Source organism: Tamandua tetradactyla, chromosome 3 (genome assembly GCF_023851605.1).
Source record: "Tamandua tetradactyla isolate mTamTet1 chromosome 3, mTamTet1.pri, whole genome shotgun sequence".
NCBI classification, from domain to species: domain Eukaryota; kingdom Metazoa; phylum Chordata; class Mammalia; order Pilosa; family Myrmecophagidae; genus Tamandua; species Tamandua tetradactyla.
Window position 1 is genome coordinate 96,020,279 of NC_135329.1, and position 22,456 is coordinate 96,042,734.

At 40.7% G+C, this 22,456-nt stretch overlaps 1 protein-coding gene across 7 annotated transcripts in view; it reads left to right on the forward strand.

The window, feature by feature from the left end:
• The window catches only part of CFAP221 (cilia and flagella associated protein 221), a 159,474-nt gene that overhangs the window by 15,887 nt on the left and 121,131 nt on the right, over positions 1-22,456 (forward strand). For all 7 annotated transcript variants that reach the window (XM_077153566.1, XM_077153570.1, XM_077153567.1 and 4 more), the window contains exons 4-6: positions 4,253-4,339; positions 4,440-4,538; positions 6,791-6,891. In XM_077153566.1, the coding sequence (XP_077009681.1) occupies positions 4,253-4,339; positions 4,440-4,538; positions 6,791-6,891 (287 nt within the window). The remainder of the gene's footprint in view (positions 1-4,252; positions 4,340-4,439; positions 4,539-6,790; positions 6,892-22,456) is intronic.

Genomic DNA, 22,456 nt, shown 5'->3' on the forward strand with positions numbered 1-22,456 from the left:
GAACTACCCTTGCACCCCTCAAATAAACTTTATTCTTAACTTTAAGATACACTTTCTAAGCACTTCCTTCATAGTCTCAAGGTTATTTTTTTTCATCAAATTATTATTTTTCTGTGGGAATACCATTTGTTTTCTCTATGAAAGGATATTATTCTGAACAATTTAAAAATAAAACCAATTTGGTGATACAGTATAAAAGGAAAGACAGGAAATGTAGTTGGGGAATTGTTTTAGTTCGCTAAAGCTGCAGGAATGCAATATACTAGAAATGGATTGACTTTTTTTTTTTTTTTTTTTTTTTTAAAGAGAGAGGGAGGAAGGGAAGGAAAGACAGAGAAGGAAGGAAGGATGGAAGGAAGGAAGGGAGGAAGAAAGGGAAACATCTTTAAACATTTTCTTGTTTTATTATATTTTGTTTGTTTGTTTGTTTTTTACTTGGGCTGGGGCCGGGAATCGAACCGGGGTCCTCCGGCATGGCAGGCAAGCACTCTTGCCCGCTGAGCCACCGCGGCCCGCCTGGATTGACTTTTATAAAGGGAATTTACTAAGTTACAAGTTTACAGTTCTAAGGCCATAAAAATATCCAAACTAAGTCATCTGGGGAAAGATACCTTGACTCTGAAGAAAAGGTCAGTGGTGTTCGGGGTTTCTCTGTCACATGGGAAGGCACATGGTGACTCTTAGCTTTCTTTCCTGACTTCTGGTTTTAAATGGCTTTCCCAGGGATGTTTTCTTTCTGCATCTCCAAGCATCTCTGTCTGTATCAGCTCTGAAGCTTTTTCCAAAATGGTTCACTCTTAAAGGACTCTAAAGTTGATTAAGACCCACCTTAAATGGGTAGAGACACATCTCCATGGAAGCAACCTAATCAGAAGGTCCCACCCACAATTGAGTGAGTCTCATGTTCATGGAAACAACTTTGACATTAGGTTTGTCCCTACAAGAATGGATTCAGAAAAAGAACATGGCTTTTCTGGGGTACATAACAATTTCAAACCAGCACAGGCAGTGAGGTATGTTGAACCAGACCATGGTTCTGGATCTAGCTTTGCCACTTAATACTGTGTGACACTGAGCTATTTCCAAGTCACTGGGACTTCATAAAATAAGGGGTTAGACTATGTGACCTCTTCAGTCATAGGGCTCAGACAGCACAGTCTTTGATAGGACTAAGCGCGTGGATTGTTATAGTAAGCAGAAATATTGGGAACTAAAAACTGAGCACTAAAAATTAATAGAATCTCAGTATTCCTTCATATGTTTTCAAAGTCAGGCTCTTAGTTGTTGACTTTGTTTTCTAAAATGCAGAGAGCAAGTTGTTCATTTTTCACTTTAAGTTTTGTTGTTATTAAGTTCCTTTGAAAAGCTCAATTGTAAACATGTCCCTTGGAATCATCTTCAGCCACAGTTGGTTTAAATGTCCCTGACAGAAGAAGTATTTATTTACACACACACACCATTATTATGGTTTGTTGACTGCCTGCTTAGGCTTCTGCCAACTGCTGTGTGGAATTGTGGGCCCAGACCTTCAGTCTTAGCTATCCTCCATTTCATTTCAGATCTGATCTTCATCTGCCTGAGCTGCCATCACAAATACTGCAAACTGGTTTTAACTTAAACTATAGGAATTTACTGGCACACAGTTTTAAGGCTGGGAGAAGTCCAAAGTGAAGCTAGCGGCAACACTTGCTTTCTCCCCACAGATGGTAGCACCAGCAGTGCTTGGGGTTCCTGAGCTTATCCTATTTCCTTCTGCTCCTTAGATTCCCACAGACTCCGCCTTCTCCCCCTCCTTCTGCCTGTGTCCTCTGTGTATAATGCCTCCAGAGGTTTGGAGTAGGGCGTTCCCTATCTCAGTTTGCCGCACTTTAGTACAAATCCCACTTAGAGTGGGTTCAGAGTCACAGGGGTGTGGGCTAAGATTAAGAACGTGTTTCTTTGGGGGGCCTAATTCAACCTATGGCTGGTCTCAAGTAAAAGCTGAAATGTTCTTCCTCCTGCACTCCATTAATGTTTAAAATTTTTTGATTCTCTTAATTCTTATTTATTTTTTTATCCAAATGGAACAATTTCAGGTTAAGAATTCTTTAAAGGCAAATATGAGAAGCAGTAGCAAAATAATATCTTCTACGATCATGAGTGGGCTCTATTTTGCTCTATTCTTTAAGAGAATCATTCAATATTTTCTTACTGCTAATTTTTGACTCACTTGGCAGTACAGATATCTAATGACTTTCTGCATGCTGCATTCATGTACAAAAGAGCAGTGGTAATGTTTGAGTTTGCTCTACCACACCCAGGTTGGAGGAAGCATTAGGTTTCTTTATATTTCTAAATCAAAACCGTGCTCAGCCCCTCCCCCACAGGTGCTGACTGGACCTTCAGACTCGGTGTGGTGGTGGTGGTGGGGGGGGTGGTCCAGCATCTCTCTCCCTCAGGACCATTCAGAATTTTGGAGCTGAGCCAGCCCAGCCACTCTGACACCAGACCTCTGGTCTTCAGCCCAATGCTGCTTGTTGCCCACAGACCTAAGCCAATTCAGTTATTTCCAGTAGGCAGATTCTTCCTGGTAGATACTGATGGGAGTGACGGGGCCCCTCCCCAATGCCCTTGTTGGCAGATCATCTTTTGCAATGAAAAGGTCCTAGAAGAAATTCTGCCATGCATATAAACACTTATAAGGAAACAGGGGAAAAAATAATCATAGAGAACTTCTAGCCATAGCAGCTGTCAAGAAAGATTTGCTGGCATCAGGTGCAGCCACATTCTGTCAGAATAGGCTGACTTTCTGACTTGGGGGTGGGAGGGCAGGATTTTTTGTTAACCCAGGTCATAAGAGAGTCTTGGGTCTTTGAACATCACTCCAACACGGTAATGGGCATCTGGGCTCACCAGATTCTCACATCTGTTTTGTTCCAGGACAGAAATGCCTCTGTTATGTTTTTAATTAATCCAAATATCCTGAACATCCCTTATGAGCATAGAAGACTTTAAGTATCAATTCAGATAAGCATAAAGAAGCAGTCTTTGTAGCCACTTCTGGAGTGTGGACTCTGCTAACTAACCACTCTTAGAATGTGTATCATTGATTGGATTTCTTCCAAGATTAACAGCCCCTGGGACACACATTAAAACCAATTCATTTATACTTGTTTGCCACTCAGTCTTTATTGAATTAATTTTAGGAATTCCAGGCCCTGAGGCCAGTGCCCACCCCTCCATCCCCAGGTGGGATCCACTACCACGGGGCTCCCAGCGTGGCGCCTCCGTTCCCCCAGTTTCTTTGGAAGGACGGCTCTCTGGGTTCAGACCTTCCCACCTCCTTCAGCCTAGGAGCCTTCACCTTCACCAGTTCTGTCCTACACAGGGTAACCTCAGAAGTCGGGAGAGACCTGGGCTTCTAGCATATTAAACAAAATGATAGGCCAAAATAGGGCCACACGAACTGTGATCCCTTAACAATCCTGCATCTAACCAATGAGAACTTTTAACATCTGCAAACACCAGCATTAGCTCCTCTGGAGATAACGTCTGAGCGTAATTTAGAGCTGAGGTGAATGGAAGTCTCAGACGCAGGGCATCCAGAGCCCTGCAGCAGGCTCTGCCTCTGGCCTAGACACTGATAACCAAGGGCCCTTTGCCCTCCCAGGGCCCAGGCAGAAGCTCATACTGCACCCCAGAGCTCCTGCTGGCCTCTCAAGCAGAGGAAGGAAAAGCATCTCTTTACCCAGAAACCCAGGTAATTCCCCGACTGGGTTGTCCTGCATTAGAGAAGTAGGTTCTACCTTCACCGTCTGAGAGCTTCCCACCTTGAGTCTTCTTTCATTGGCCCCAGGGATGTTTTTCTGACTGCCCAAGCACCCTCCTGTCCCAACATCAGGGCAGGTGGTTAGGGAACCGAGCGGAGTCAGTGGCAGTGGGCTTCTGGGCTCAGTAGGGAGGAGAGCACGCACCCTAACAAAGTTCAGATTTGGAGTTGCCCAGAAGGATGCTCAGGGGCTGCAGCCTCTTCTTCTGTTCTTAAACCGGCAGTAGGCATGTGGGACATATTTTTTATTCTTTGAAGTGTTTTATTGTGTTTATTTTACTAGTCTTTACACAGTATTTGATATTTCATCTCTTTTAAAAAGTTTTAAAAACTGCATTATATCTTTTTAGATCCCTTCAGGAACAAGATAAGTAAATAAGGAGCTGAATATGCAGATAAATAGAACATTGTATTTACTCAAAATGCTTCTTTTTCCTCTCACAGCATCTGGTCAATGTTTCTAGTGAAGACATACATCTTCATATTTTACCCCCACAAACCAAATACTTTCAGATCAAGTATGTGAAAAAAGTAAGTATCTTTGGGCCAACCCCTTCTTTGGGGGGTGTTGGGTTCCCCTGTCCCTGGTCTGCCTTGGACTTGGCCTGACGAGAGCCTGCTTGTCTTCCAGGAACACCGCTTGGTCCCCGGCCTGTCCCTTACAGCCACCGTTACATTTTCTCCTGACGAGTGGCGTTACTATTATGACTGCATTCGCATCCACTGCAAGGTAAGCCTCTTACAATTTATTTTTTGGTGGGGGAAGAAGAGGGCCAAAATGTGTGTCCTCAAGGGAGGAAGAAAGAGAGAGTGGGTGACAAGTATGAGCTTTCCCATGTCACCCCTGTGTGTCACCCCGGCAGCCAGGACGACGCCAGGGGAGGCCAGGCATCCTGTGATGTGGACCCGGGAAGGGAGTGACGGGCTGCCCAGACCCTGCTGGCTGCAGATTTCCCACCCATGAGAGGACTGAAACCTTATTTATCAGGTGGTGCTGGGAGGCAAGGAAGCCTCCTTCAAACAACTTAAATGTGCTCCTTGAAGTGCTAGGCTGAAATATTAACAGCCCCAGACTGTGGTTACAAGCTTCTAGGTAGCTGGGCTGTCTCAGAGGCAGCCCCGGGGCCTGTGGGGCAGCGGGAGCCTGTGTGGCCTGACCCCTAAAAGGCTCTCAGGAGCCTTTTTCCAGGTCCCCTAATTCATGCTTTGGCCTCCAGCCACAACTAGCTCCATGTTCCGTCAATCCTACTCGTAAAACTGTCAACTCCACACTTCCGCTTGTAATATATTCCAGGCCCAACCCTTGCAACTTGAGAAGTGTTAGGTTAACTAAATTCCTAAGTTTTCAGAATAAAACAGAAGGCTATCCTTTAGTAACAAATGAGTTTCAATTAAAAAAAGGGGGGGGGGGGTGGAAACCAGAATATTGCTTTCAGGAGGAATATTCCCTTCTGAGCAGAAGAAAATTCCCCAAGACAGGCATTCTATGGCGTGTGGGGCACTCATTCCTGTTGCTCATAGGAGTAATAAGAATACTATCTCACAGTTGCACAGCACTTCTAACTTTTCAAGGTAGTCGTCTTTAATTGTTATAAACACCTTTGGGGCAAAGTGTTTTTAATCTCCATTTTGCACAGGAAGAAACAAGGCTGAGAGAGGGTGAAGGTCTGGTTCAAGGTCACCCTTCATGTTGGGACTAGAACCATGTCTCTGTCCCCTCCTTCCATTCATTTCTTCCGATTCAGCACTGTGCTGATTACTTCTCATCTCAGGCCACTAAAAACTGAAATAGAAGCAGCTCTGTTACTGTCTTCATATTCACCTGAAACCATCGTTATCTTCTACTTTCCTGGATAGTGAACATCATTTCGAAGAAGTGTATTTAAAAATATCTATGCTTCAATTATACTTAAGAGTACTCGGTATTTCTAATGTTTTCCTAAAACTCTCATATTTCTTTTTTTTAAATATATATTTTTATTGAGAAATGTTCACACACATACATTCCATACATTGTGGGCAACAAATGGCTCACAATATCATCACATAATTGTCTATTCATCACCATGTTTTAGAACATTTGCATTATTCCAGAAAAAAAAAAAAAAGAAAAAACTTATACATACCATACCCCTTACCCCTCCCTCTCATTGACCACTAGTATTTTCATCTACCCAATTTATTTTGCCCTTTGTATCTCCTATTATTTAGTTATTTTTTAATCCATATTTATTATTATTATTATTATTATTATTTTTTACATGGGCAGGCATCAGGAATCGAACCCGGGTCCTCGGGCATGGCAGGCAAGCACTCTTACCTGCTGAGCCACCGTGGCCCGCCCTATCCATATTTTTTATTCATTTGTCCATACCCTGGATAAAAGAAACATCAGACACAAAGCTTTCATGATCACACAGTCACATTGTAAATGTTATATCTTTATACAATCATGTTCTAAAATCTAGGCTACTAGAACACAGCTCAACAGCTTCAGGTACTTCCCCCCACCAACTCCAATACACCCATAAATGAAAAAAGAATATCTATATAATGCCTGAGAATAACCTCCATGATAGCCTCTCGACTCTGAAATATCTCAGCCACTGAAACTTTATTTTGTCTCATTTCTCTCTTCCGAACCCTTTTATCAAGCAGGCTTTCTCATTCCCTTGCTGCTGGGTCCCAGCTCATCCTAGGATTCCTGTCCCACATTGCCAGGGAGATTTATACCCCTGGGCATTATGTTCCACATAGGAGGGAGGACAATGAGTTCACCTGCCAAGTTGGCTTAGAGAGGCCACATCTGAGCAACAAAAGAGGTTCTCTGGGGGTGACTCTTATGCCCTCTGATTTCTTTCAGAAATTTTTGTTAATGACTAAAAGCGAGATTAAAAAAAATAAGGCTTCTACAAGGTTTTGCTTTAAAAATTTTGATCCTCGGTATGGTAAATGCAACTTTTTTCCCCTCATTAATTTTAGGGAGATGAAACTTTGCTTGTTCCCATTCACGCCTATCCTGTCATGAATAAACTGGATTTTCCCTCATTTATAAATCTATCAAATGTTCATCTGGGTGAAAGGTGAGTTACCAGATGAGTTGCCAAAATATCACATATGTGAAAAGTTAAGAGATACAAACTCAGACTTGTGTTGTTCTTAAGGGGAGGTTCTCCTTCTAGCTGAATTAGGCTGAGCTTGTAATCGCAAAAAGCAAAGGACAAACAAAACAAAAAAAAAAAGGGAATTGATTGGGTGATTAATGAACTGAAATGTGCAGGGATGAGGGTGTCTTCAGGCTTAGCTGGATCTAGGGGGTTACATCAGGTTGCAGGAATCTGACTCTCTCCAGATCTTGGCTCTGCTGCTCATGCAGACTTCTTTCCCAACAGGCTGTGCTCTCATGGGGACAAGAGGGCTGCTAGCAGCTCCAGATGCTTACTTGATAACAGGGGTGGTTAGGGTGGGTTAGAGGACTAAGTAGAAGTCCCAGTATTGAGTCTCATTGGACCAACTTAGATCATGTACCCAACCATTGTCTCCGGTTTTAGACAAAGGGATAAATGATCATAGGGAAAGTAAAGACAGTAGAAATTCACTATAGAGGCCAAATCTCAGCTCCTCCCCTCATCTTGATGGGAAAGCAGTTAATGATTCCAACTGTAATGTAAGTTATGTCTTGTTCTTTCATTAAATAATGATTAAATACTTACTGCCAGTTATAGTGCTATCCCTAGGGAGATGAAGAAGTTGATATTGAAACTTGTTCGACATTGCTATGCAATGGCCATGCCAGTTATTAAAATATTGCAATATTTCTATCCTAGTTGGGAAACATAAACTGTCTTGAGTCCTCCATCCCTCCAAAACAGCTTCCTGGCCCATCCTCTGTCCCTCTGCCTCCCAAAAGAGGAATTCAGGCCTAGGAACTGACCAAGGTGGAGTGGGGGTTGAGGGATGGAGAGAGGACACCTGTAGGTCCTGGTTTCAGCCCTATGTTCATTCCAATTGGTCACTGCCTGTGAAGACCTGGTTGATTGATATTTTATATATGGCCCCATGGTAAAAGGATGACTTGACAGAGGTTCTGATTCTGAAGGCCTAAGAGTCTAACAGGAAGAGAAACATGATGTCATTCATTACATCAATTATTAAGTTATATGGTGGAGGCTCTTGACTCACCATCTCTGTTTATTTTTTTACTTTTTCTATTTTTGCAGATTTTATTGAAATATATTCGTAGACCATATATTCCATTCAAAGTATACAATCAGTGTCTCACAGTATCACTTGGTTGTGCAATTATCACACTCAATTTTAGACCCATTTCATTGCCCCAAAGAGAAAAATAACAGATAGACACAAAAAGAAAACCCAAAACACTATATCCCTTGCCTACTCCCACCATTTATTGACCCCTGGTATTGGTGTGATACACCTATTACTGTTGATGAAAGAATATCAAGGTATAACTGTTAACTAGAGCCTGTAGCCTGCAATAGGTAAATTTTCCCCATATACCACTTTGTTATTAACTCTTCTTACAACTATTGTTCCTTTGTAGTAGTTCATGCAAGAACTTATTTATATTTGTAGTGTTAATCGGTGACATACGTAACTTTAAACAACCCCTTTCAACCAAATTCAGCTACAGTACAACACTATTACTTATAATTCCAATAACGAACTACTATCACCTCTATCCATTCCCAAACATTTAAATTCAACCTCGTTAACAAGTCAATACATGTTAGGTAACTGCGCCCCCTTCTCTAGCTTCTGTCTCTCTCTAGGTAGCCCATATTCTACATTTTAAGACTGAGTTTACATATTCTAGTTTGTTCGTATTAGTGAAATCACACAATATCTGTCCTTTTGTGTCTGACTTATTTCACTCCATTATGTCCTCAAGGTTCATCTATGTTGTATGTTTCAGGACCTCAGTCCTTGTTATTTTTGTATAATATTCTATCCTGTCGATGTACCACATTTTGTTTATGCACTTATCTGTTGATGGACACTTGAATTGTTTCCATATTTTAGCAATTGTGAACAATGCTTCTATGAGCATTGGTGTGCAAATATCTGTGTGTTTCCCTGTTTTCAGATATTCTGGGTATATACCAAGTAGTGGAATTGCCGGGTCGTAGGGCAACTCAATATTTAGTTTTTAGAGGAACTGCCGAACTGTCTTCCACAGCAGCTGTTCTGCTTATTTTATTTTTTATTCTGCTTATTTCTAAGCAACTCTTTAGAAAATGTAAAATAAATAATGTATGCAAAAAAGTGTACAATAATAGGTATATTTAATGAAAAATAATAAAATAAATACCCATTTAAAGGCATAAAACATTACCTATGACCACTAGACTGAATTTTGTAATACTCATTCCCTTGATTAGCTTTCATGATTCTGACACGTATATATATGCCTCCTAAATAACACATTGCTCAGCTTTGCCAATTCCTGGTCTTTATAGAAACGGAATCACATTGTACTTAAATTCCTTTTTAACTTGTTTTTTCATTCAATATTATGTTTTTGTGATTCAGCTGTGCTAATGCATATAGCTTAAGTTCACTTCTGTATAGTCGCATGTATGAATTTGCCCCAGTTTATCATCCACTCTAATGCCACTGAGCCTGTGGGTTGTTTCCACTGTTTGTTTTTTTTTTTTTACTGTGACAAGCACTGCTGTTGTATATCCTTGTACATGTCTCTTGGGGTACATGTTCAAGAATTTCTGTAGGGTACATTACTAGAAGTGAAATCACAGGTTGTGGCACAGGTTCAGTGTTCCTATGTGATGCCAAACTGTTTTGTGAAATGTTTGTACCCATTTACACACCCACCTACGATGCACGAGAATTCCTGTTTCTCCTACATTATTATCAACACTGGGTATTACCGGATTTCCACATTTTTGGTGACTTTTGTATCCTTGGCCCCTTTCTCTTCCATCCAAAGGGGCCAAGGATACACAAGTCACCAAAAATGACTTGTTTTTTCCCAGAACATTCTGCCAGAACTCTATCCCAGAGTTTCCTCTGTCAGTAAGTCATCCCTCTTCATCACCACCCTCCCCGGGTCTGTGTGGCCACCCTTCTTGTCTTCTCCTGCTCCTTGGTATCTAATACAGTTGAATCCCTCCCTGCAGGGCCATTTGGAGGCCAAATATAATTGTTTCTTTTAAATGAGCAGTTACAGCAGCTGAAGCATGACTGGAAACAATTAACTTCCTCATTCATTAGTTCTTTTTCTTTCTTTCTTTTTTCCCCCTCACAAATTACTTTTTTGTTGGGATTATAAATTAGGTTTATAAGCTGAGAACAATGGTTTATTAAAATGGCGAAAAAAAATAAGCCTTATAATGCAGACATCAGTCTTTGGTCCTTAAAACAATCCAGCTTCCCCTGAGGCTTTCCCTAAGTTATTTTGTACATAATGTTCTTCATTTGTAATCAGAAAAAAACTTCAGTTAAACAGTTGATTAAAATGAGTTACTGTATTTAATTGTGCAATATTTTTTAAAATCTTTCAAAGATAAACATGCTGCTTTTTTCCTTCAAATGCTCTGGCTTCAGGCATACCTTCCCAAGACTTGATGTTCTTTAAGTAATGGCTTCTTACCAACTTTTTACTAACCATTCAATCTAAAATACCTTGGAGCAGGATGAGAGTGAGCATTTGAAAGGGCTTTCACTTGAAAAGTTCCCTATTAATCCTAGCTTAGCTCGGGGGATGAAGGTATCATTTTGGTGGGTTCTTATTCAGCATTCATTCATTCACCAATCTTGATTGAATGCCTGCTAGATGCCAGTCACAATGGTAAGTACTGATTAAGAGATGGATCCATGATTAAATAAGCGATTCCAGTGTCTAATCAGTGTATTCTAAGGAAAGGTTCCCCAGCCCAGCTCTGTATGGGACAGGCTGGAGGCAGGTGGGATGGGGAGGACTCAGACCAGACATCCTAGCATAGTATGTCTGAACTGAGTTTTGAAGAAATTATCCATCAGAAGAAGGGTACACAGTAGGAGAGAAGAGTGGGTGTTCCTGGCAAGGGGTTAACATATGCAGAGATGGAGATGTGAAACAGTATGGCACAGTTGGGCCTCTCTAGATAATTTTGTGTGACTTGGCGTGGGTCACAAGAGCAGTGGCTGGGGAGAAGAGAAAAGCCTCAGTGCAAAAGTCCTCATAGGCTGTACTGGGGAATCACAATTTGACTGGAAGGCTATCATTGAAATGTTTAAGCCGAGAAATAGCCCGGGCATCTCTACGTTTTAGAACTCTCTCTCTGGCAGTAGTGTGCACAGAACTGGAGGGGATGTGGCTGGGACTGCTGTGGTCCCACTGCTGTGAGCCAAGCACGAGACAGGAAAGGACCTGAGACACTTAAAAATTAGGCAATGATTGCAAATACCCAGGTATAGCAATAGTGTCTCAGGTCAAGCTCCTTAGTAGAGACAAGGAATTCATTAAGGAAAGCCTCCTAAAGGAGTGAGGGAAGCCAGGGTGGGGAACCAAGTGCCAGCCCCTACCATCCCTGGTCAGTTAGTCTTAGGTCACTTAGGGATGGATTCGGGGTTGGGGGTAGGGATGGGGGTGGTTTTAAACACCCAGCCAAGAACTCCTCTGGAGAAAGTCAAGATGAGAGCCCTTATCCACAGCGCTCCCAGCACCTGGGGAATGGGTACACTAGCTCTTAAAGGAGATGTCAGCAGCAGCTACAAATCTCCAGCCAGCAGACTGGTCCTAGATTTACACATCTAATTATCACCCCACCTGGCTTCATCGGCCTTTATAATTGTATTTCCCTGGTGTGAAGGTACAAATTCCATGAGCAGTTGTGCTGTAGCCTGGCAGAGGTGATAATCTCATGGTGAGCTTTGTTATTACTGGATAGAGCTGGGCTGATGTACACCATGCAGACCATCTCTGGGCTTCCTTCCCTCCCCAGGACAGGCAGGGGCCTATAACAGAGGCCTGGGGCAGACGCCAGGAGTCTAATCCATTCCATCCTAAGAGGTGGGAAGCAGGAGTGGTCCGCCCAAATGCAAGCAATAAGAGGGTATTTTTAGTTTGTTAAAACTGCCAGAATACAATATACCAGAAACAGAACGGCTTTTAAAAAGGGAATTTATTAAGTTGCAAGTTTACAGTTCTAAGACCAAGAAAATGTCCAAATTAAGGCACCAAAAAGAGGTTCCCTTCCCTCAAGAAAGGGTGATGCCATCCAAAACACCTCTGTCACCTGGGAAGAGGTGACTGGCATCTGCCTGCTTTCTATTCTGGTTTCTCATTTCATAAGACTTCCCCGTGGGCATTTTCCTTCTTCATCTCCAAAGGTTTCTGGCTGTGTGGGCTCTAAAACTTTTTCTAAAATGGTTCCCTCTTAAAGGAGTCCCTCTTAAAGCAGCCCCACTTGGAATGGGTGGAGACATCTCCATGGAAGCCACCTAATCAAAAGTTACCACCCACCACTGGGTGGGTCACATCTCCATGGAAACAATCAAAAAGATTCCACCCAGTGATACTGAATGAGGATTAAAGAACATGACTTTTCTGGGGTACACAACAGTTTCAAACCAGCACAGAGAGTTCATCATCTGTGGAACATTTTAAAACAACAGTTAAAACTACTAGAAGTTGGTCTGCTTTTTAATATCACTGTGCACCAACAATTCTAAACATTATCCATGATAAAAGACTTCCCTGCAAAGGCGTACTGCTCCCAGCCATTGCCTCTGAGACAGAAGCAGCGGTGATCACCTTAAACCCCCGGCTTGTCCATGGTCTCCACACTGGCCGCTCAGTCTTGTTCCTGTCACAATATTTCCTTGTCCGGGAGGCCCATCAGGTGCACTCCCTCAGAACTGAACAGTGGTCCAGCCTTGCCCTTTCTCTGCATCAGCGGGAGCCCCGCTCCACATGTACCCAAGCACCCTCACCCAGGCTCCATTCATCTCTCCAGGGGTGGCTTGTCAGATCAAGCTATGGGGCCAGCAATGGATGGACCCAGGGATGCTTGCCTCTCTGTCTATCCCAGTTCTGGCAGCTTCTGGGCCATCTCCTCTGGTCTCTCTCACCCTCCCCCACTCTCCCAAGGGCAATCTTTGGTCAGCTCCTCCTTCAGCTCTCCAATGACTGTGTCTTTAAGAGATGGGACCCCTGACTCCGCTAACATGTTGCCCCTGGCTCATTCTGCTTCCCTGTTAGTCCCTCCCTCTCTGTGTTTCCATTTTTACCTCCTTGTAGAAAGCCTCAAGTCAAGGATGGTTTTCTAAGGATTTTTTAGATTGTTGGAAGAGAGTGAGAAGAGGTGGTCCTTCAGTACTCAAATCCATTCTGCTGCAGGCTATTTTTTCCATCTCAAGTTGTCAGGGCCTTGTCACTCACTTATGCATTCGTTCATTCACTCATTTGGCCTGCTGGGTCCCAGCTCATAATCTTTGACTTAATTCAGTCTGTGGACCTGCAGTTTGACCCACACAGTTTATTGTTTTAATACATTTGAGTTAGCTGCTAAAATTTTAAAGTCAAGAGATTTCACATAGGAATGTGGATTCCCATTCTCAATAATAAAAGAAAAGGAAGATGCAGCTTTTCTGGTCCTGTGTTCCTGAACCATCACCGTCAGCTCAGCCAGGGCTTCCCCTCTCTTGAGAGGGAAGGCCCTTCCGAGCTTGCTGCAGCTCCTTCCTCTTTCTTTCTCCTCATGCTCAGCCCTCTTCACTTATTTGTTGTCAGACTGGCTCATGGGGACTTTCAATACAACAACTGAAAAGGGGATGAGGCAGTGCAAGGAGGCTTTCAGGGCTCTGGAGACACTCTACCTGGATTCTGGTCCCCACTGGGCTTCATGATGGCTGTGTGACTTTGGCAAATGACAACCTCTCTGTGCCTCTAAATTTCTCATCTTTAAATGCAGCTAGTAATAGTAATCTACTTTGCAGAATTGTCCTGAAGATGAGTTAAAATAGAACTTGTTAATCATTAATAATAAGGTTTGAAATTTTTAGCACTTAGTAGTTAGAACACTGCCTACCATATGGTTAGTGTTTTGTCTTTCCTATTATTATCATTATTACTATAATTATTATTATCCTTGTAGAGATTTTTTTCCTAAAGAATTCACAAATGCGTTCCAACCAGATTGGCCTACACATTAATAGAGGTAGACAACACAGAGAGAAATTGTAACAAGACACAGAGAAGTAGGAGGTCTGGCTGGCCAGAGTCAGGGCTTGAGATGAAGGCATGGCTCTGTGGTTAAAGAATGAGTGTGTCTTCCTTCTCTTGGTACTTACACTATAAATAAACAAAAAAACAAATAAAAGCTTTATTGAGATATAATCCACATATAAAATTTACCAATTTAAAATATGCAATTCAATGGTTTTTATAATAGTCACAGAGTTATGCAACCATCACCACAATCAATTTTAGAACATTTTCATCTCCCCCCAAAAGAAGCTCCAAACCTACTAGCAGTATGCCTCTCTCCCCACCCCTCGAATCCCCCAGCCCCAGGGGAATGCTAATTACCTCTACCTCTATAGATTCACCTATTCTAGACATTTCAGACACATGGAATCCTGCCATATATGGTCTTTTATGACTGGCTTCTTTCAGGTAGCATAATGATTTCATGGTTCATCCATGTTGTAGCATATCTCAGTACATCATTCCTTTTGATTTCCAAATAATATCCCATTGTATAGATAGACCATGCTGTGTTTTCCATTAATCGATTGATAGACATTTGAGTTGTTTCCATTTCTTGGCTGTTATGAATAATGCTGCTAGGAACATTTGTTCTATATTTTCATTTCTCCTGAGTATCATCTAGAATTGCTGGGCCATGTGGTAACTCCACATTTAGCATGTTGAGGAACTGCTGAGCTGTTTCCTGCAGTGACTGCACTATTTTCACATTCCCACTAGCCATGTATGAGGGTTCCAATAGCACTTATATTTTAAAATATCAAAATAAAGTGAACATTTCTACAGCTAAAGAAGAAACACTAAGGAAAGGGTAAAGGTGATGGGAAAACTCAAATTCAGCAAAAGGTTGTTTTCTCTTTGTGTATCAAAAGACTTGTACAAAATTGCCAGAAGTTATAAGACTTCCATCTAATACCACTAAATTTGCTTTTTCACTTTGGGGTTGCTTCTGAAAAGTAGCTGTGATCCAGATAGAGCCTCATGGAGAACTGGACAGTGCCTTAGTAGATTTCCCACAAGGTATATATAGTCATCAACTGAATTTTCATTGGCTTGATTTGATGGTTGTAAAATTTCTTTACTGAGAAATTCTATTGGATATTTGCCAACTGCTTGTGGACAATGTTGGTGGCTTAAGATCTGATATGAGGTATTTTGACAACCTCTGTAAATAATAAAAAGTTGCATTCCCATAAGAGGATAGTCACATGTAAAAAAGAATTAAATGTGATCCCCACCATATAGCATACAAAAGGAAAGTTGCATTTCAGTTTCTGTCCAATATATCTAAATCAAACACAACATTATGGGGTATAGGAGGACTTTTATTTTTTTATTTTTTTTTTAATGGCCCATTTTTATTAACTAACTTTATTATTGAGGTAAGATTCACATAATGTAAAATTAACCAGTTTACAATCGTACATTTTACAATGCACGATTCAGTGGCATGTGGTGCATTTGCAACATTGTGCAACCATCACCTCTATCTAGTTCCAGAACATTCCATCACCCCCAAAGGAAACCCTGTACCGTCAGTAGTCACTCCTCATTCTCCCTTCCCCCCAGCCCCTGGTGACCACCAGTCTACTTTCTGTCTCTGTGCATTTGCCTATTCTGGATATTTCATCGCGATGGTTTGAATCTGTTCTGTACCCCAGAAAAGATCATGTTCTTTCAATCTGCTCTGGGGGTGCAGACCTGTTGTGGGTGGGTCCTTTGGTTAGGTTATTTCTTTTTTTTTTTTTTTATTAATTTAAGAAAAAAAAGAAATTAACACAACATTTAGAAGGGTGTAGGAGGACTTTTAAATCTTCCCCTTCAGGTAGATTGAACCATGCTTTATAACTAAATAAACTCTTATAACTCTCATCAAGGCTTGTTAAACTTTATAATCGTTCACTGTTTTAGAAGGCATAATAGACAAAATAAATCTCGCCCTTCCAAGACAAGTAATTAAGAACATGCTTTGTTAGGTTCTGAAATTTTGTATCTGTCCATTCCATGGTTCTAAAAAAGATTCACATTGATCCATCATGCTCTGCAGTTTCTCCAGCAGTGACTACCTGGTACCAAATAGCTGGTGAAATCTCAAGCAAATTCCATCAGTGGGCCAGTTGTTTTCTTTTCTCCATGAGGCATTGATCCTTCTTGCTCCAATCTGCCTCTGTTGACCACTTGGCTAATATGTGGTAGACATGCTTATGTGAAAATTTCCTGAGTCCTCTGCTAGGTGACCTTTCACTTCCCCAGCTTTCATGCTGGATCCAGTTGCATGGGCCTGGAGCCATGGGGCTCCCACAGAGAGTGCCACTTCATGCTCTTCTCAAGGCTGAGGCCACTCCAAAGACTACAGGGCCAATCACAACATTAGCAGAGCATGTCCCCAGCTACTCCATTCCAAAGTCAGGATTTTCTAGGTTCTAGAACTTTTTTTATTATTACTATTGTACTGTGGTAACATAGACACACACTTATAAAACTTTCCATCTTAAATACAATTCAGTGGCATTAATTACATTTACAATGTTGTACTGCCACCAACACCAACCATTCCCAAAATGTTTTCATCCCCCAAACAGAAACTCTGACCCATTTCCACTTCTTCCTGGCCCCTTTTAGCTTCTAACTATATTCTGTCTCTATGAATTTGCTGCTTCTAAATATTTCATATTACTGGAATCATGTAACATTTGTCCTTTTGTGTCTGGCTAATTTTACTCTGTGTTTGCAAGGTTTATCCTTATTGGCGCATGTATCAAAATTTCATTGCTTTTTATGACTGAGTAATATTCCATTCCATAGCTGAGTTTGAAGCTATTATGTACCCCCAGAAAAACCATGTTTTAATCTTGATCCAATCTTGGGGGGGGCAGCCATTTCTTTTAATCCTGATTCAATTCTGTAGGGCAGAAACATTCGATTGGATTTTCTCCACAACATGAGCAATTGTGCTTGCGACTTATGATTGGATGGAGATGTGACTCCACCCATTCTAGGTGGATCTTGTTTAGTTTGCTGGAAGCCTTTGGAGGTGGAGGCATTTTTGAGAGAACTCAGAGCTGATGCAGACACAGACACAGACCTTTACAAGAGCTGATGTAGACGGCTGGAGATGGAGACAGAAATTGCCTGGGTGCTAAGCAAGGACTCACAGAAATAACCACACCCTTAAGAGAAGAAATTTCCTGCCCTAGCAGATGCTAAGCTAAGAGATGAAACCCAGAAGTTTTGTCCTGGAGCAGCTAAGTGAAGGCCCACAGACACCTGGAGAGGAAACCATTGGAATCAGAAGCTTGAAGCAAGGGAACTGGGAAAAAGGACGAGCAGATGCCAACCACGTGCCTTCCCAGCTGACAGAGGTATTGCAGATGGCATCACCATTTCTTGAGTGAAGGTAACCTATTGTTAGTGCCTTAATTTGAACATTTAGATGGCCTTCGAACTGTAAATTTGTAACTTCTTATGTACCCTTTTTAAAAGCTGTTCCATTTCTTGCATATTGCATCCCAGCAGTTTAACAAACTAACATGAATGATATTCCACATTTTGTTTATCCATTCATCTACTGATGAATCTAGGTTGTTTCCACCTTTTGGCTACAGTGAATAATGCTGCTATGAACATTGTTGTCCAATTATCTATTTGAGTCCCTGTTTTCAATTCTTTTGAGTGTGTACCTTGGAGTGAAATTGCTATATTTAACTTTTTGAGGCACCGCCAAACTGTTTTCCACAGCAGCAGCACCATTTTATATATCACCAAGAACGCATGAGGACTCCAATTTCTCCATGTCCTCATCAATGTTTCTTCAGTAATAGCCATCCTAGTGGGTACGAAGTAGAACCTCATTCCATTTCCCTAATGGTTAATGATGTTGGGCATATTTTCTTGTGTTTATTGGCCATATGTATAACTTCTCTGGAGAAATGTCTATTTATGTCCTTTGCCCATTTTTAATTTTTTTTTTGTATGCTGTATGGGAGGGTCATATTTCATTATTTTTCCATATGAGTTTCCCATTATTGCAGCACTATTTATTCAATTTTTATTTGTTTGTTTTTTGTTCATTGTTTTGCTTAAATTGAATCCAGGCCTCCCATATGGCAGACAAGAATTCTACCACTGAACTACCCTTGCACTCCCAGGAATTCTTTATATATTATGAATGTTATAGCCTTATCAAGTTTATGGTTTACAATTCTTTTCTCCCATTCTATAGTTTCTTTTAACTTTCTTAACAGTGTCCTGTGACATTAAGTTTTTAATTCTGATGAAATCCAATTTTACTGTTTTTCTTTTATCATTCATGCTTTTAGTACCATATCTAAGAATCCATAGCCAAATCCAAGGTCATGTAGATTTTCCCCTATGTTATCTTCCTAAAGTTTTATGGTTTTAGGTCACTGATCCATTTTGAGTTAATTTTTTGTATATGGTGTGAGGTAGGGGGTCCAACTTTGTTCTTTTGCATGTGGAAATCCAGTTTTTTGCACCATCTGTTAAAAAAAAAGCTATTCTTTCTGCATTGAATGGACTTGGCACCCTTATCAAAAATCAGTTGACCATAGTTTTGTCAGTTATTTCTGGACTCTCAATTCAATTCCATTAGCTGATATGCCCTTCCTTGTACAAGTACCACAATGTTTTGATTACTATAGTTTTTGAGTAGACTTTGAAATCAAGAACTGTGAGTCCTCCAACTTTGTTCTTCTTTTTCATGATTGTTTTGGCTATTCTAGGGCCCTTGTAATTCCATATGAATTTGAGGATTGTCTTTCTGCAATGAAGGCTGCTGAAATTTTGACAGGGATTGCATGAATCTGAGATAACTTTGGGTAATATTGACATCTTAACAATATTAAGTTTTCCAATCCATGAAACCGATTTCTCGAATCTTAAATCATAAGAAACCATTGAATTCTTGATGCATTTTCTTAGGCAGTGAACCTCATGACTCATTTTAGAGAGTGGCAATAACCAAGGTCAAAATATGATGTCTGAAGGAAACCAAATTCTTTCCCTGTTACCGGTGTTTAAAGAACTGGTCCATGTGGTAGTATGCATTCCTGATTGCACTGACAGGAATGATTGATGGTGTGAGTTGGCCCAAAGCTCCATCTTGAACTGTGCCAATAATGAGACTTAATTTTTGAGGGAGCAGAGAGAAGCCTGTAACTGGCTTAGAATGAAGGCGTCAGGATGAGACTTTACAATTCATCTTCAAAACTGTCCTTTGAAGCCCTCTGTTCTAGTTTGCTAGCTGCCGGAATGCAACACACCAGAGACGGATTGGTTTTTAATAAAAGGGTATTTATTTTGTTGGTTCTTCAGAGGAAAGGCAACTAACTTTCCACTGAGGTTCTTTCTTAACGTGAAAGGCACAAGATGGTGTCTGCTGGTCTTCTCTCCAGGCCCCTGGGTTCCAACAACTTTCCCCAGGGTGACTTCTTTCTGCATCTCCAAGGGCCTGGGCTGAGCTGCGAGTGCTGAGATGAGGAATGGCGAGCTGCTTGGCTGTGATACGTTGCGTTCTCTCATTTAAGCACCAGCCAATTAAGTCAAATGTCACTCATTGCAGCAGACACGCCTCCTAGCTGACTGCAGATGTAATTGGCAACAGATGAGATTCACTCACCATTGGCTTATGTCAGCAGCAACATGACTAGGTATGCTCATCTGGCCAAGTTGACAACTGAATCTAACTAATACACCCTCCCTACTGAAAGAGAAGAAATTCACATTTTTTCCAACATACCAAGGAAAACACACTCTTTACTTATACTAGGGACATATTTTATGTGTTTAAAACTCAAAACTGGTTTGAAGGACAAGCAGTATTTTATGGAAACCATCTGGTATTACTTGAGTTCATGGACATACTTGCCCTTTATTTACTTCAGCCCCTGCTTGGTATGGCCAGCAGTAGTGAGCTTAACCTTCCAAAACTGCTTCAAAATTGATTTTCAATTACAACAATCACTGTCACTTAATAGCCACCTGAGTTTTTACTATATGAAAACTTCTCCCATATGTGGTAGTTAAAATTTCCTTGATTTCAAATTCCTTTGCTGACCTAGTATTGATACAGTGATTCATCTTGGCCCAGTCTCTTTTTATGAATTTTAGCAGGAAAAGGAAATCATGCAACCCCTAAATCATACAAATTGAATTTATAAAGCACAAAATGCATCCCCCTTTCCTTTAGCTGAAGCGGATACCAACTAGACATATTCCATAAAGGAAATTTTCTGTGGAAGACGTAAGTTAGTTTTTATTTTCTTAAAAATTTTTCTCATCGAATATTGAATCCTAGGCTTTTGACTACTGGAGGAAGCAACTGAAAGACTGAAAACCTAAAATGGAGGAAGCCAATTTGACCTTATTAAAGCCTTGATTGAAAATCGTAATGCACTGCTTTCCTGTCTTAGATTATGTTTTCAAATTTGATTTGAAAATTTGCTCAAGTGGTTTGCATAGTACAGAGGGGTGGAGCAGTACAAATTTATTATAAGCATCTAGAATAAATGAATGAGTACATCAGAGGCAGTCATTAAAGGTGGAGCACTTTTCTTGGTTGGGTCTTCTAGTCTTTGTAAACATTCTTGGAATGACTCATTACGGTCAAAAACACATATGTTTTGTGGCTTCTGTGAAACTCAAGATAGTATCATGTGCTAAGCAGTAAGCAACTTTAATTTAAAATATTGTCAGAAAAAATATTGCTGGATTAATTCCCAATCCCGATTATATTTAGGAATATAGTATTTGGAGTTCCTAGGTCTACCCAAAGCACCGTTCATAGGAGAAGGAAAGCCAAAGATGTTTTAACCCAGAGAGATACCCCTAATTTGAGAGTGCTTTCTGGGTGACACCTCCTCCTTGCTTGATTTATACAGTTGTCACATCCCACACAAACACTGTAAAAGCAGTCACTTTTGGTCACTGTTGCTGCTGCTTTCTTTCTGATGCCCAGTAACATGCGTATTAGTGTTTTGTTTTTCACAGTACCTTTACACACACACACACACACACACACACACATGCGTTTTCACCATGGTTTCTAGGATGTAATTATTTAATGCTTGTCAAAATATTTAGACTAGAATAACTAACAACCGGTCAACAGAATTGAGCTGTTTTTTCTCAGTCTTTCTGTTAAATGTATCCAAAGTTTCTCACCTAAAATTCTTATATGCTGCAATTTCAATACCTAAAGTATTTGAATTTAAGTTGCTTTGTTTCAAAAGATTGATTTGTTATTCTACTGCCAAATGAGCTTTTAGTTTTAGTAATTGCTGATGGGTCAGCCACATGGCTGGTGAGCTGGCAACTGGGTAGCCTGATAGAGGTCAGACTGTCAGAGGTCATTTAACTCAGAAGACGTGTGGTTTGAATATAGTCAGTATATATTTTTTATCTACCCACTAATCTAAAAGAAGAAAAGGGTATGAGTGTATCTCTTATCTTCTTGCAATAAATGCTGCATTTTCCTCAACAAAAAAAGAATCACACCACAGGAGGTTTTTCATTACCCTTTATATCCTAATTAGCTCCTTCCTTTCCATTCCTACACCACCTCTCTCTGCTTTCTCATCTCCAGACACAGACCCTGCTTTCATCTCAAATTAGCCACCCCAGAATTTCATTCATTCTTCATCCCACGTTATCTGCAACTCTGGTGCGTTATAAAGTGTGCTTTCCTATTGAATTCACTCTTATATTAATACTTTTATTTTTACTTGGAATTTATATTTCTTTATTTAAAGGTGTCTTGAAAAGGTATTTTTGAAAAGTGAATAGTGTACTTATGCTCTACAGCTTTTTCTGAATTCAGTTCCTGGTTTAATTTCTTTTACGAAGTATGGAGAGGTGATCTCATTTAGTTCAAGTTGTTACTTAGTGGCTTCACTAGAATTCCATCTGTTCCCAAACTACTGGGGTGCAGGGGATTCCCATAAAGAGGAAGGTATTGAACCAAGAGTAAAGAAAGAGCTTGAAAGTCTAGCCACCAAGAGAAAAAGCAGTCTCCTTGATATGTTGATGCCTTTGCCTCTGATACTGGCCTAAGCTAAGCCTAAAATCAGCGTGGCTTTTAATTCTTTCAATGTAAAAAGTAATTATGTGTTTGCTATTTGGACATTTAATTATGTAAATTTGTGTTTGTCCTTATTGGACTATATCGTTAAGGATTATGGGCCCACTGTGCTTCTGGTTTGAGTCCCCAGTCACAGTAAGATTAATCGTGTCTTTGAAAATAAGATAAGCAGCATATGAAAGTGCATAAGAACATAAATTATCTTAGATAAAAGAGCATTCTTTGAAACTTGAGCTCTTTTATATCTTTTCAAATTGTTGCCCATTTGTTTGGGAGGTTGGGGTGGGTTGGAGATTGGGGGTCTGATTTGTCAGATAAT